The 15,707-nt window shown below is 39.5% G+C and overlaps 1 protein-coding gene and 1 pseudogene across 1 annotated transcript in view; both read right to left on the bottom strand.

The window, feature by feature from the left end:
- Window positions 1-15,707, bottom strand: part of NUP210L (nucleoporin 210 like) — a 75,177-nt gene that overhangs the window by 17,397 nt on the left and 42,073 nt on the right. Inside the window, exons 16-29 of the mRNA XM_030841909.2 lie at window positions 14,249-14,337; window positions 13,936-14,040; window positions 13,538-13,639; window positions 12,413-12,541; window positions 11,761-11,888; window positions 10,224-10,356; window positions 8,830-8,892; window positions 8,284-8,463; window positions 7,804-7,884; window positions 7,584-7,715; window positions 4,420-4,578; window positions 3,133-3,224; window positions 1,784-1,958; window positions 576-751 (exon numbers count right to left, since the gene is read on the bottom strand). Coding sequence (XP_030697769.2) covers window positions 576-751; window positions 1,784-1,958; window positions 3,133-3,224; window positions 4,420-4,578; window positions 7,584-7,715; window positions 7,804-7,884; window positions 8,284-8,463; window positions 8,830-8,892; window positions 10,224-10,356; window positions 11,761-11,888; window positions 12,413-12,541; window positions 13,538-13,639; window positions 13,936-14,040; window positions 14,249-14,337 — 1,744 coding nt within the window. The remainder of the gene's footprint in view (window positions 1-575; window positions 752-1,783; window positions 1,959-3,132; window positions 3,225-4,419; window positions 4,579-7,583; window positions 7,716-7,803; window positions 7,885-8,283; window positions 8,464-8,829; window positions 8,893-10,223; window positions 10,357-11,760; window positions 11,889-12,412; window positions 12,542-13,537; window positions 13,640-13,935; window positions 14,041-14,248; window positions 14,338-15,707) is intronic.
- Window positions 6,763-7,313, bottom strand: LOC115844661 (cytochrome b-c1 complex subunit 10 pseudogene; annotated as a pseudogene).

Here is a 15,707-nt window from a genome sequence, read left to right as displayed (position 1 = left end):
ACAATGGAGAGTAAGCAACTAGGGCCAGGGATCAGGTCTATTACATTTATATATATAGTGCCCAGCTAGGCTTTTTTAAAATCATTATTAATTAATTAATTAATTAATTAGGCTGTGCCTGGTCTTAGTTGCAGCACGTGGGATCTTTGCTGTGGCATGTGGGACCTAGTTCCCTGACCAGGGATCGAACCTGTGCCCCCTGCATTGGGAGCACAGTGTCTTAACTGGACCACCAGGGAAGTCCCTAGGCTTTTTTTTTTTAATTAAAAAAAATTGTTTTTTCAGTATGGCTTCTTTTTTTTTTTTTTTTTTTTAGTATGGCTTTTTGATAATACTCCAATTGGCTCCCTACAGGAGCTTTGTATGAACTAGGACTTGTCAAATTCAAAACATACTGAAGTTTTTATTCATTGAACAACTAATTCTGTTTTTTTCCCCATCTTAATGAAAGAAAGAAAGATCAGATTCCAACTGCAGGATATGAGAGGAATTTATTGGAGCTTTTAGATAATACCAGGTTAATCAATAAGAAGATGTCTACCACAATGTCAACACCATTCCTTTGCCTTCCATACCTGTTCAAAGCCAGATAAAGCTGGGTATTGTGTGTGTGGAATTTCTCTCCAACGCTATTGTAAAACTGAACAGTGAAGGTGAGAGACATGCCCAAGGGAAAGGCTGATAGGGTCCTTCCTTGAGCTGTGTATAGCTTGGGGTGGCTGCTCATTCGCAGGTATGTCACTGGTGCTACCTGTGGGAGACAAAACCTACTAGTACAGAGAAGGATGCATTGGAGAGGAGCTGAGACCATATTCTGAGACTTATAATCAATGATAAAAATGGTGTTCCTCTTTTGTAGGAAATAGTTAGCTCTTGATTTCAGATGACAGAGTGAAAAAGAAATATGACATAGGGAGGGAGACGCAAGAGGGAAGACATATGGGAACATGTGTTTATGTATGACTGATTCACTTTGTTATGGAGCAGAAACTAACACACCATTGTAAAGCAACTGTACCCCAATAAAGATGTTAAAAAAAAATATGACAGTACAGGAAATGGCTTTTTAATTACTAAAACAGTGGAAATGTGAAAAGAAGCTGGAGCTTTTTGAGGAAAGGACTGCATTTCTTCTTATTTTGTGCCAAGTGTCAATATTTATTGTTAAATAATTGATCATTTATCAAGAATACTGTAAATTTTGTTTTCACACTGCAAGAGATAAATAAACTGTGATACAGTAAGGGAAGTCCAGGTTTGAATCCTAGCTTTATTATTTCATATCTTCATCTAATCATTCTAGGTTTCATATTTATCATCAGTTTAATAGGGCTAATAATGCCTATCTCATAGGGTTTTTGTGGTAGTTAAAAAAGATAATATACGTAAAAGGAGCAACACAGAAGCTGGAATATACTAGATTTTTAACACAAAAAACATTTTTTTGTTTGTTTTAGACTAACTTACCTCTAAGGTCTCTTCTAATTTTAAAAAAAAAATTCTAAAAACAAAGCCTAATTTTGATAGCAATGGTTCTACGCTTCTCCCACACCAACCCTTTTGCCAAATCTGCTCAGAAGACATTCATACCAATTTGAGGCTAATCTCTTTTATAACAAGGACTGTAAAGTCCACTTTAATTTGATGGTTCATGTCAAGATTGTCCTCTTATCTTACAGTTCATTTCTGACTTCCAGAGAAGTTTCTAGTTCTTAAAAAAGGAAATCTGCCTCTTAAGGCCATGGTATTCCTTTTATTTTTTTGAGTAAGTCCCTGAACTCACCTGAACCCCAGTTACAGTTGTTTGGTTGACTCCAAAAGGTTCTATAGAAGTGACTTCCAACACAGCAGTACCTGCAATGGAACCAGCTTTCAGGAGCCCTTCACCGTCCTCCTCAATGACAGATGAATTAGGGAAACACTTGAGAACACGGGAACTCACAAAGGCGGCCCCTACCCTAGGGAATAAACGGAGCAAATGGCATCTCTTGGGGGCTCTGTTTGACAAGAAAGAAAGGAGTAGCGATTGCCAGGATTACTGTTAGCTGTACTCTGAGAAAACTGCTTGCCATTCTCCATGTTGTGTAGTTATTTTTTCCTCAGGTAAAAGTCAGCCTTTGGATTATGCTTATCTCTTTAAAAATTAAATACTATTACATATTTATCATTAAAAAATTATTTGGTTAAAAGAATTGAAAACAGGTACAGTCAGCTTTTCATATCCATCGGTTTTGCATCTGCAGATTCAACCAAGCACAGGCTGAAAATTTCAAAAAGTTCCAAAAAGCAAAATTTGAACTTGCCTTGGACTGGCAGTTATTTACATAATGTTTACATTGTATTAGGTATTATAAGTAATTTAGAAATAGTTTAAAGTATACAGGAGGATGTGCATATATGCAAATATTACACCATTTTTATAGACTGGATTTTTGCATCTGCAGATTTTGGTGGGAGTGCGAGTCCTGGAGCCAATCCCTGGTGGATACCAAGGGCCAACTGTATTCAAACAAATACTTGCACGTGAATGTTCATAGCAGCACTATCCACAATAGCTAAAAGGGGAAAACAAACCAAAGTCCACAATAGCTAAAAGGGGAAAACAAACCAAAGTCCACCAACAGATGACTGGGTAAACAATGTGTTACATTCATACAATGGAATATCATTCAGTCATGAAAAGGAATGAAGTACCAATACATGCTACAATGTGGATGAACCTCGAAAACATGTTAACTGCAAGAAGCCGACAGAAAAGGTCACGTATTGTATGATTTCATTTACATGAAATACACAATATTTAAATTCACAGAGACAGCTGATTAGTTGATTGTTAGGGACTGAGAGAAGGGGAGAATGGTGAGAGACTGCTTAATGGGTATGGGCCTCCTTTGGTGGTAATGAAAATGTTTTGGAACTAGAGGTGATGGTTGTATAATACTGTGTATGTACTAAACGCCAGTGAATTGTACAATTTAATTTTATGTTATATGAATTTCACTTCAACTAAAAAAAATTATTTGTGGGTTGGGTTAGAAAAATCACCTTAGAAGGCAATGTTTTTTTCCATGTGCAGTGTTTCTCTGAGGGTAAAGTTGGATCCTGGCCTGTCTTCTTCTCCATTCTCCTTACCTGTTGGTATGGAGTTTGAGCTGAGAATTCATGGGCATCAGAATTTGTTCAGGTTGGCACTCTGGGTAGAAAAGTTGGAGTTTTTCAAACACCTAGAATGAGAAAATGATGTTTTCCTCATTTCCGGAAAAGACAAATGATGACCTTTACTCACAAATGGACAACTACAAATCAAGTCTGCCCAATTTCAATTTAGCCCAATGTCCCACAGTTCTGCTTTCCAAAATGGGCCAGGCATTTAAAACTTATTTAGGTAGTGTAGAATATATAACCTAATATTAGCCCTGCTTCTGACTACAAGGGACTGGGCATAGTTTACACTTACCACATCCCCTATATTACTTAGATATTAGGTATGAAATAATTTTGAAATTTCTAATTTTTTAAAATAAATTTATTTATCTTATTTATATTTGGCTGTGTTGGGTCTTTGTTGCTGTGTGCAGGCTTTCTCTACTTGTGGCTCGTGGGCTCTAGAGCTCAGGCTCAGCAGTTGTGGCGCACGGGCTCAGCTGCTCCGCGGCGTGTGGGATCCTCCCGGACCAGGGCTCGAACCTGTGCCCCTGCATTGGCAGGCGGATTCTTAACCACTGCACCACAAGGGAAGTCCCATTGAAATTTCTAATTTTAGTTCTAATAACCTGAAAAGAGATTTGAGAATGAAGAACCTGTAGTATTTAATTAGCAAGGGCACTATTCTGGTCTTCTGCCTTCTGGTAAAGTGCTTTTTCCTCTACCCTCACTGAATCAGGGAACCAAAGCCAAAATAAAGGAAAGAAAAAAAAATTAGTCCCAAATTCAGAGGTAGAGAAACTTATTTGCCCCACACAAAAAACAGTTTTTCTTTGAGTTCTAAAAACAATAGGGCCATGTAGCTTTCAGCTTGAGAACATCTGTAGAAACTATTTGTACTCTCATACCTTACCAGAAGTTAGGATAGGATTTCATTCTACCTGTGAGTATAGCTAAGTGGACTGTATCATAATATCTGTGTTAGGCAGAACAAATCAGAAATTAATTCCTCTGTAGTTATTATGTGTTCATATACTGTATTCACTGCGTTGGGAGTTGAGGGGAGTGCATGTGCTGTAGTTTCTAATGTAGTTTCTAATTGCTCATAGAAGCAATTAGCAGGAATAACAAAGATCTAGAAACCATAAGCCTATTCCAGAGATCCCTTTAGCAATTTCTCTATCTCTATACAGACTAAGCTCTTCATGGATGGTAAGAGAATATAACTTTCTTCTCCTTGATATACAGAAACAAGATTTAGCTTTGGGACCTTACCAGGATCTGAACTTCATCAGACAGTTCCAACAAATTCCCCTCAAACTGCCCAGAGGAACTGTTCATACAGCGGACAGTGACTTTGATACTGGTCCGACCAGCTGCTTTTGTGTGGACAACCATGGCAAAGTTATTCTCTGCTGGGAGTTGTAGAAAAACCTAGACCATAAAGGGAAGGATTAAGAAATATTCATGAATGAACACTGTGCCCTTCCCTCTTTGTTGAAAATAGCTATCTAGAAAAATGAGAGTTCCAGGCTTATCTTCCCTCCCCTCCCCTCCCCTTCCCTTCCCTTCCCTTCCCTTCCCTTCCCTTCCCTTCCCTTCCCTTCCCTTCCCTCCCCTCCCCTCCCCTCCCCTTCCTTCCTCCTTTCCTTCCCTCCCTCCTTCCTCCCTCCCTTCTTTCTTTCTCTCTCTTCCTTCATTCCTCCCTTCCTTCCTTCCTTCCTTTCTCTGCACCTTGAGGCTTGTGGGATCTTAGTTCCCCAACCAGGGATTGAACCCGAGCCCCTGCAGTGAAAGTGCCAAGTCCTAACCACTGGATCACCAGAGAATTCCCCCAGGGTTTATTTTCATATTTGTTTATTTTCATATTCCCAGAAACATAGTCACCCCTAAAGTAAACTTCTGTGTTCAGTGCTCAACTAATTCTGGAAAGACCCCTATGCAAGAATTCTTATCTTGCAAGAAGTCAATTCATTGATAGGAGAAGAATGGAAATGAAGGAAGGGGTATCCTCAGTAGGTTGAAACAGTAGAACTTGAGATGAGAGAAGTGAGGTAATCTACTCCTGGAGTTCAGAGTGGTAGCAAGGAAGGAAGAGGACAAGAAAGGGAAGCTGTTGTTTTAGGATTGTGTTAAACTAGCTGACCATTTCCTCACTTGCTTCACTCACCATTCTAGTCTAGATTGGATAAGGATTAGGCCTTGACAGATTTCTGGTAAGAGGGAAGGGAGGGCCAACACCAAGGCAAATGTTATTTAGTTATTTGTTTGTTTGTTTATCAGGTCTTAGTTGTGGCAGGCGGGCTCCTTAGTTGCGGCTCACCAGTTCCTTAGTTATGGCATGCGAACTCTTAGTTGCAGCATGCATGTGGGATCAAGTTACTGGACCAGGGATCAAACCCAGGCCCCCTGCATTGGGAGCGCGGAGTCTTAAGCACTGCGCCACCAGGGAAGTCCCCTAAGGCAAATATTGAAGTAGGCACTTGCCTACCTTTTTGGCACTCATTTCATGTTCTATCTCCTCTGCATTTTTGCTGTCTGGAGCGCTCAAGACCTTCCTTCACTCTCTTGACTCATACAGAGTTCCAAGTTCCAAATTCACCTTTCCCTTCTCCCCTACATAAAAATTCCCATCTCCTTTGTGCAGATTTCAATCAATTGTCTGGAAGCAAGTCTTATGCTAAAGAATGAGTGGTTTATAATTGTTTAATCCAAGTGAATTTCTAAATGGTGACACCACAGTGCAGGAAGTCTACCTTGTAGGGCATTAGAGACCTTTCTATTGAGGTCGAAGGCAGGGGAAGAAAATCTTTGTATGGCTCTCAATCATTTCTTCCATTAGAGTGATTATTTAGATAAGAAAATTAGAGGAAGGGAGAAGTAGAATAGATGCTAAGACCTAGGCCATCCCCTCCTTTCACACAATTCCTATTTGCTATTCAAGAAAAAAAGCCAAATCCTTCTGCAGAACTCTACCAAACTAAGTACAGTTCTATCTCTCCTCAGTTCCAAGTATAACCAGGCTCTGTGCAGTCCATGACAGATAGAAGACTCAACCACTAGAGTTTCCCTAGAAGACTCAACCACTAGAGTTTCCCTAGATTACAGATCTAGGATATTTTAAGAAAATTGGAAATTTTAAATTTTTTCCAGACTTTTCTTTTTAGCTGGCTCCAGAAATGACCTAATTCTAGCTTCTGTAACCACTCTGATCTCTCTCAAGGTCTAATTCTTTGTTTTTGTGGGCACTGAGTTGTGACCTACTGGGTACCTTGGCCCCAGGTTCCTTCTTCCTAAGGTAAAGCTCAGACCTAAGTGGCTGCCACTGATCCTGGACCATCTTGGGTGGGTTCCATTAAACTGATGATCAGGTAACAACGTTGTGAAGTAGGTAAAGTTTGTAGCATCCACCTCTTTTTTTTTTTTTTCTTTTTCAGGTTTCAGAGTAAGGTTTAGTGCTATATGTATTAAAACATCAAAGCTATTTTAAAAAACATAAAGCCTCATGTTGCAGTGTGGATTTCCTCAATAGCCATCCTGAGGGCTTTGGCCATTCCAGATGCAGCAGGTGAATTGGGAGGAGCCGGTACCACCAAAGGGAACCGTGGAGGAGTTTAATTAATTGTCCTTCTTAAATTTGCCATTGATATAAGGTCCAGAATCAGCTGCCAGTTGGTGGCCCACAACAGCCCCATGACACCCATGGCACCCTTCATGCTCAAGGTAGGATTCCAGTTCTTCCCCAGCTCCTAGTAGTGTGGGCCCAGGAGTGTGCTCAGCAACCACCTTTCTTTTTTTTTTTTTTTTTTGCGGTATGCGGGCCTCTCACTGCTGTGGCCTTTCCTGTTGCGGAGCACAGGTTCTGGACGCGCAGGCTCAGCGGCCATGGCTCACGGGCCCAGCCACTCCGCGGCATGTGGGATCTTCCAGACCAGGGCACGAACCCGTGTCCCCTGCGTCGGCAGGCGGACTCTCAACCACTGCGCCACCAGGGAAGCCCGCAACCACCTTTCTTAATGTCAACTGCCCATCATGCACTACAAACATGATTATTAATATAATTGTGTCTGAACATGTTGAAAGATTATATATTTAAACTTTATGTATAAATACTTTATATTCATAATGTGTTATTCATGTAACACAGTATCTGCTCACAAATACAACATTATACAACAACAAATACATCAAAGGAAGCATTGCTTTGTTGAGAGCGCTTTGCAGCAAAGTATGTTAAACATCATATAGTATTATCTGAATACTCAAATTTGGTTTCTTCATATGATTTTCAGGTTTCCAGCATTCACAGAACAATTGGAAAAAGAGTAAGTAATAATATTGTGTAGTTTAGAAGTGAGTTAGTCTAAAACTTATGATGAAATAAAGTAAATTTAGTATCAAGATCCCTAAGGTAATATAATAAACAGATAAGTTTATACCTCTGAATGCCTGGGCACTAGATCCAATACGTCCCTTTTGCTCATGGACCAATGGAATGTGAGCCCAGGGTTGGCATTGCTGAAGGAGAAAGGGGTCTGGGTACTGGTCACTCCCATGACATAAACTGGCATCTGAAAATGAAGAGTGGTTTTGTGCTATACATCCTGTCCAGCTGGCATTATCAAAGTAATGAACCTGGAACAGAGCCATCCTACTGACCTCAGTAGCTGTGATGAGTCGAGTTGCAGCTGCAAGGATCCTAACAGCCCTTAGCTGCACAACTTCAATCTGCACTTCATCCTGCTCAACAGGGTGGAGAGCAAGCTTAGGCTAAGAGGCAGTGTCTGTGGGGTGGATGCTTATGATAACTAGTTTGTTTGTTGTTGTTTGGGGCATTCAACAACAACAACAAACATGCCATAGATATAGGTTTTTTGTTTGTTTGTTTTTGTTTGTTTTGTATTTGTTCTTGAAACAATTCCTTAAGTATAGGGACTATGTCTTATAACAATGCCAATACTCTGTGGGTTTTTCACTGAAGATTACATATTTCCCATGCCTGGTTAAGAGAATACCAAATGAGGGGACTGAAAAGACTTCCCTGGGCTGTTGACACCCTCCCCATCACTATTTCTTCCTCTACCTCCCAGTGATTCCCAGATGGAGGAGTAGAAGCAGAGCAGAACAAAGAACCAATACCTGGGAAAACACAATGACTTTTCCAGTATCTTCATTTACTGTCTGGATGGTGCCATGGACCACAGCTCTGCCAACTACCTTCCCTGTAACTTGGCCCCTCCTATTAACAACAGCCACGGTCTGATTACTGATGGAGAAGTGAATGATAGATTGAGGCTGAGGGCCACCTTCAGACATTACCTGGAATGTAAACACACCAGTGAATGCCTGGACCTTGGGGAGAAGTCACATCTCCTTTCCCAACCTTTTGTCCAAGTAACTCGACTTTTTCATCTTCCCCCACTTTCCAACCAGCATATGCCACATCACCTCAAATGCACATGAGATGGAAGTGCTATAAATGATCCATGGGATTCCAAGAAGTAGTTCATACCATGTTTCTCATAGAACAAAGAAAATACTAATTTTCTTCTTTATCAAATCCTGTTGTACTTGGCTGAGAGTAGACAAGGGAAGGTCAACAAGAAGAGGTGTATGTGTATGTGTGTGTTGGGGTGGAGCAGAGGTGGGATGGGGAGAAAGCCTCATTTCTGGCTTTTGGATCACCTGCATCATATTAGTTGGAATCAGTGTCATTTTCTCTGGAACAAGTCTGAATGGAGGAAACACCTTGAAGGAGAAAACCAAAAGGACAACAGTGATTAACTACAGTCAGGTTCATAGTAAATGATCACGTAGCTTATTCTAAGGAAAAAAAATCCTAATTATGTACAATGAAGTTATATACAAAAATGTATTTTATTTATAAATGCAAATTTTATTTATAATAGCAAAAAATTATAAATTACTTAAGTGAGAATGATTAAATAAGTTATTACGTATCCACTCACTGTAATAAAAGTGGTCATTAAGATTATATTTACACAATGAGATATCATCTCACACCAGTCAGAATGGCCATCATCAAAAAATCTAGAAACAATAAATGCTAGAGAGGGTGTGGAGAAGAGGGAACACTCTCGCACTGCTGGTGGGAATGTGAATTGGTACAGCCACTATGGAGAACAGTATGGAGGTTCCTTAAAAAACTACAAATAGAACTACCATATGACCCAGCAATCCCACTACTGGGCATATACCCTGAGAAAACCATAATTCAAAAAGAGTCATGTACCAAAATGTTCATTGCAGCTCTATTTACAATAGCCTGGAGATGGAAACAACCTAAGTGTCCATCATCGGATGAATGGATAAAGAAGATGTGGCACATATATACAATGGAATATTACTCAGCCATAAAAAGAAACGAAATTGAGCTATTTGTAATGAGGTGGATGGACCTAGAGTCTGTCATACAGAGTGAAGTAAGTCAGAAAGAGAAAGACAAATACCGTATGCTAACACGTATATATGGAATTTAAGGAAAAAAAATGTCATGAAGAACCTAGGGGTAAGACAGGAATAAAGACACAGACCTACTTGAGAGTGGACTTGAGGATATGGGGAGCGGGAAGGGTAAGCTGTGACAAAGCGAGAGAGAGGCATGGACATATATACACTACCAAACGTTAAGGTAGATAGCTAGTGGGAAGCAGCCGCATAGCACAGGGAGATCAGCTAGGTGCTTTGTGACCGCCTGGAGGGGTGGGATAGGGAGGGTGGGTGGGAGGGAGACGCAAGAGGGAAGAGATATGGGAACATATGTATATGTATAACTGATTCACTTTGTTATGAAGCAGAAACTAACACACCATTGTAAAGCAATTATACTCCAATAAAGATGTAAAAAATAAATTAAAAAAGATTATATTTACAATTACCTTTCTTTTCTACTTTTTTTTTTTTTTTGGACATGCCTCACAGCTTGCGGGATCTTAGTTCCCGGACCAGGGATGGAACCTGCGCCCTCAGCAGTGAAAGCGCAGAGTCCTAACCACTGGAAATTTATAAAATTTATAAAGAAGACGAAGTATGAATTTTGGATGAGATAATTTCCTTACTTCAATTTGCCGAGGAGCCGACGTGAATTTTCTCCCCATCTTGTCCCTGGCAATAGCTACAAGTGTGGTTTGCCCAATAGTGATAGCTCGAAGGATATAATTTTCAGAGTATTCGTCCTGTTTCTCCATTAGCCTGCAAAGACCCACAGATTTCTAGGTGAGAAAAATTTGGTTTTAAGAGTGGACAGTTATGCATCTTTCTAAGGTGCTTAACATTTTCTGCTTTCTTTTCTTTTCTTTTTTTTTTTTTTTTTGGCCATGTGGTGCAGCTTGTGGGATCTTAGTTCCCCGACCAGGGATTGAACCCGGGCCCACGGCCCTGAAAGCGAAGAGTCCTAATCACTGGACCACCAGGGAATTCCCAATCTTCTGCTCATATTAACTCAGCTTAGAAGGAACTACCAGAAAATAACTTCCAGAGTCAAGACAAAGTTCATAGCAATGGCAGAAGGCTCCTGAAGGGCAAAAATTTGTTCTTGGTCTCCAAAGGGATAAGAGCAATATAAACATAGACTGGCAAAACTGCAAATGCTAAATTGCCTCAGAATTCCTGTACCTTCCCTTTCGCAGAGGGCAATACCAGTGCCTCTACTTCTAGATTTTTTAAAGGTCCTCAAGTCTGAAGCACCCCCAAAGGATATCATCCAAGGAGAAGTTTCATATAATGGAAATATTAATGAGACACATGATTTTAGGCCCAAAATAAGACATCTGAGGATCTGGAAGGGGTATTTTGTAGAGAGCTGAATATGGGAAGAGAGTATGGGCTGAAAGGTACCGTTACAAAAAAAGGAAAGAAGAAAATCTGAAATAACCTAAGGGAGAGCTAACCAGGCTACCAGGAGGGATATTCTTGTGGTATTAAGCATAAGGAGAAAGAAGTATATTTTTTAAAGATTTATTTATCATTTATTTATTTTATTTTATTTATTTGTGGCTGCGTCAGGTCTTAGTTGCGGCAAACGGGATCTTCACGCTGGCTTCTCTCCAGTTGTGGCACACAGGCTCCAGAGCGCGTGGGCTCTGTAGTTTGCAGCACGCAGGCTCTCTAGCTGAAGCACACAAGCTCAGTAGTTGTGGCACATGGGCTTAGTTGCCCCGCGGCATGAGGGATCTTAGTTCCCTGACCAGGGATTTAATCCACGTCCCCTGCATTGTAAGGCGGATTGGTTTTTAAAATAAATTTATTTATTTATTTATTTTTGGCTGTGTTGGGTCTTCACTGCTGCGCGTGGGCTTTCTCTAGTTGCAGCAAGAGGGGGCAACTCTTCATTGCGGTGTGTGGGCTTCTCACTGAGGTGGCTTCTCTTGTTGTGGAGCACGGGCTCTAGGTGCGCGGGCTTCAGTAGTTGTGGCGCACGGGCTTAGTTGCTTCGCGGCATGTGGGATATTCCCCGACCAGAGATAAAACCCGTGTCCCCTGCATTGGCAGGCGGATTCTTAACCACTGCACCACCAGGGAAGTCCCTAAGGCGGATTCTTTACCACTGGACCACCAGGGAAGTCCCCAAGAAAGGAGTATTGAAATGGTACTCACGTCAGGGTGACAATGGCAGAAGCCAACTGCAGTTTGAGCTCCATGTTCCTGAAGTATTTATTTTGGAACGGGCGTTTGGAAGGGCCAAGAACCCTCACAGTTGCTAACACAGCTTTACCTATTTCAACCTAGTGGTTAAAAAACAAAAATTAAAAAAAATAATTTTTTAAAGGTAATTTTAGTAGAGATGTCTCATTCACCTAGGGCCGTTTAACTCTTAGAGGTGGCAAGCTCTTTTTTTCATGCTAAATGTTCCTGGTCAGCCTTTGATCTAGTAAGCCTAATCTATGTGTATTCTTTTAAGTTGTTCTTTTTTTTTTAACTGTTTTTTTTTTTTTTTTTTTTGGCCATGCCCTGTGGCACATGGGATCTTAGTACCCTGACCAGGGATCGAACCCACACCCACTGCATTGGAAGCATGGAGTCTTAAACACTGCACCACCAGGGAAGTCCCTAAGTTGTGCTTTAACACTCTATTTATCTTCATCATGTTTAGTGTTGGAATTGTGTTCTTTAAGGGCAGGTATTTCCATTAATATCATCAAAGGGCCTGGTATACACACATGGTAGCTGAGCACAGACTATATTAGGTGATGCTAACGAGTGAGAATGACGCCTGCTTCATTTAAGAGAGAAAGCAAACATCTCTCACCTTATCAATCAAATCAAGCTCCAGCTCTTGCATGTCTGACACCGTGAGGTGAGCCATTGCTGGACCCAAGAAAGCCAAACACAGGTCATAGACCTCCAAGCTGAGAAATCCTGGATGTACTGGAACTAACTAGAAGGAAGAAGATGGTAGCTGGGTAAAGAAGCAAACATGCTCCAAGCATAATCATAGCAATTATTTCCACCCAAAGTGGAAAATACAATATCTTACTTTCTTTGTGATGGGAACTCTGAGAGGTCACATTATATGTTTCAGGCATAGCACAATATGTACCCTTAAAGTGATGTTTCAGTTTGTGGCAAAATATGTACCCTTAACAAATACTAACTGATAAAGAGCAGAGTTTAAATTGATTGATTTCAAGCAGAATCCAACATACATATCCAGCTTCTTAATTATGAACAGGGAAAGGATTCAGGAAGAAAATCATGTACATTTATATGCAATCACAAGGAGGGAGAGAAAATACTGGGTGGACTGATACTTTGTTTTTCCTTCTTGTACTACAGCTCCTGCACAGCAGCATGGTTTTTCACATGCTTTGCCCATAGGGCCTCAATCTCCTCTTTTAAAAAGCAACATTATGACTACAGTAAGTTACATTCCTTTGAGCTCTTTGAAGGAAATAAATACGTATGTTAATATAATATATTTTTTTATTATTACAAGTCAACTAAAAGCAAATCTCTTGGCATATTGACTATGGAGTCAGCTTAATATTTTAAGTTGCCATGTCCTGGCTGAAAATACCATATACTCAAATTATAAAGTCAATAGTATATCTAACTATCCACACAGTTCTGTGCTTTTAAATTTATAAAAATTAACCTTCTTTTAATGGAAATCTTATAATTAGATGTCTCCTACACTGTTTCCATTCAATCAGAGCCAAAAATTGCCACATATTGTAGCTAGTTACAGAAAAAAACAAACAAAAAAACCTTCTTTTTTTCTTGAAGAATCTATGATGTAGGTTAAAAAAGGAAAAAGACACAAATGTTATTTTTTGTAACAAGTTTGAGACACCCAATAAAAATTTTCCAATCATTCTCCTAAAAATGAGCTTTGACCTGAGACCATCAGTCTGGGAATATCTCTAGAACTCACCTGGACAGAGCTTTCTGCTTCCAGGTAAGTGATGGTGGCAATGTCTTGCTCACTACTGTTGACTAAAAAATAACCAGATCCTTCCACAAGGCTAAATATTTCCTATGGAAAAATCAGACAAACAATATTCTGTTCCCTTTGGTTTATAAAAAATTCAAAGAAAATAACTTCTACTTACCTAAGAAAGAGTATGAAATTAAAAGATTACGGTCAGTGGACAAAAGACAAAATATGACTATTAAAGTATTACTTGCTAAGGATAATTATTATATATGCATTATATATGTGAATCGCTGATTTTCAACACATAAGTGAGCTTTTTTATTGTTATACTATTAATTTTAATAACCTCTCCCCTCCAATATGATTCCATTTAGCTAGACCTGTATAGCTTCTACCTTCACATCAGGGTGGTTATAGATGGTAGCATTCTCAGGCGATACTGTTACATCATCTACCAGGAGCAGCTCTACAGCTGCAGATCTGGGCAAGTTGGAAAGTTCCTAGAAATGTAATAAGAACCACAAAGGTAAATACAAACTTTTAATTCCTCAGTTCAGTGAGTGAAGATTCCAGTACTCTTTCAAGTGCCAAAGATAACAGATTCATAGAGGTGCATAGTTCTCAGATTTACATCAGTTATATAAATGACTTCTAAGGAGCCTTAAATTTCAGTTAATTAATATTTTTTATATAATAGTCTCCATTTACCTTTGGACTTTCCTTCTCTGAATAGCCCACAAAATTGACTCCAATGAGTACAGTCCCTTTTATCTGATGTACTTTAAGGATTCTTTGACCTGGAGACATGCAAAAAAGTACCCTGTGAGAAACAATAACATGTAGAATACAAAAGTGTCTCTAGAAAACCAAAAATCTGCCCTAATTTTTTCCAAATGGTGTTTTATTTCAGGGAGAAAAACAAAAACAAACCCAAAAAACAGTGAATAAGGAAATACACAAGAAACAGAAAACTGGGGTTCTATGCTGACTCTGCAATTATATTCCTATGTGACCTTGGGCAATCACTTTATTTCTCAGTTCCTTTATTAAATGAGGGGTTGGGACAGACAAAATCTAAAATTCTTTCCAGCTCTAATGGTTTGTGAGTCTAAAAATAAGCTGACAAGAGGGTATGGGAAAATTTTTGTTTGATTTAAAAATAAAAGTGAGAAATAAAGAGATTGTCCTTTGGGACTTTTCATGCTTCTAATCTGTTTTGTGTATGTAAATGTCATGTCAGTCCCTTACTCAAAAATTTTAAATGAAAAAAAAAATTTTTTTTTAATCGCTAACTAGTCCTTATTAGAGCAATTCAAACTACTTAAACTAGTATTTGAAGCTGTCCATAATCTGACCCTGCTTTACTCATTCATTCTTTTTTCTTTCTTTTTAATTTAACTAACATGAATGTGCCACTTTACTTAGGACAACTCTTATTTTATCCTCAACACATGATGATCATGCGTAAAACTGTAAAGCATTTTCTCATGATGTTACATTCTTTCATTCAACAAAGATTTATTAAGGGCCTAACTATATGCTAGGCACTATGACAAGTAATTAGGATACAGAGATGAAGAAGAAAACAACACAGTTCTTGCCTTCAAAGAAACCCACAGCTTAGAAGGGTGGCTGAGAGGTAAACCAACCACTGCAATACAGTGTGATAAGTACTATTATAGAAGTATGTACAGAGCACATAATACAGATATATAAGAGCACAAAGAAGGAATATTCTCCTTAGATTGGGAATATAGAGGAACAGAAAACTCCTAGATTACTAGAGGAAGATTTTAGCCTAGTGAAGATGCAAGTAAAGAGAAAATAAAACATATGCAAAGGAAAGAGGTATGACAAGACTTTTCATGGTTAAGGATCTAAAATTGTTGAGTATGAGAAAAATGTAGAATACATGTGGGTGGTAATAAGAAATGAAGCCAAAGAAGTAGGCAGGGGTCGGTATGTTAAGCTGCAACATATGAACTTTATCCAGAAAGACACAATGACAACGTGTCACTGCGGGCTTAGTTGCCCTGCAGCATGTGGGATCTTAGTTCCCTGACCAGGGATTGAACCCATGTTCCCTGCATTGTAAGGCAGATTCTTTACCACTGGACCACCAGGGAAGTCCCCAGATTTGTATTTTAGAAAGATCATTCTGGGGACT

This window comes from Globicephala melas, chromosome 1, assembly GCF_963455315.2.
Source record: "Globicephala melas chromosome 1, mGloMel1.2, whole genome shotgun sequence".
NCBI classification, from domain to species: Eukaryota; Metazoa; Chordata; class Mammalia; order Artiodactyla; family Delphinidae; genus Globicephala; species Globicephala melas.
Note: the sequence above shows the minus strand (reverse complement) of the source record. Positions and strands in the feature narration are given on the sequence as shown.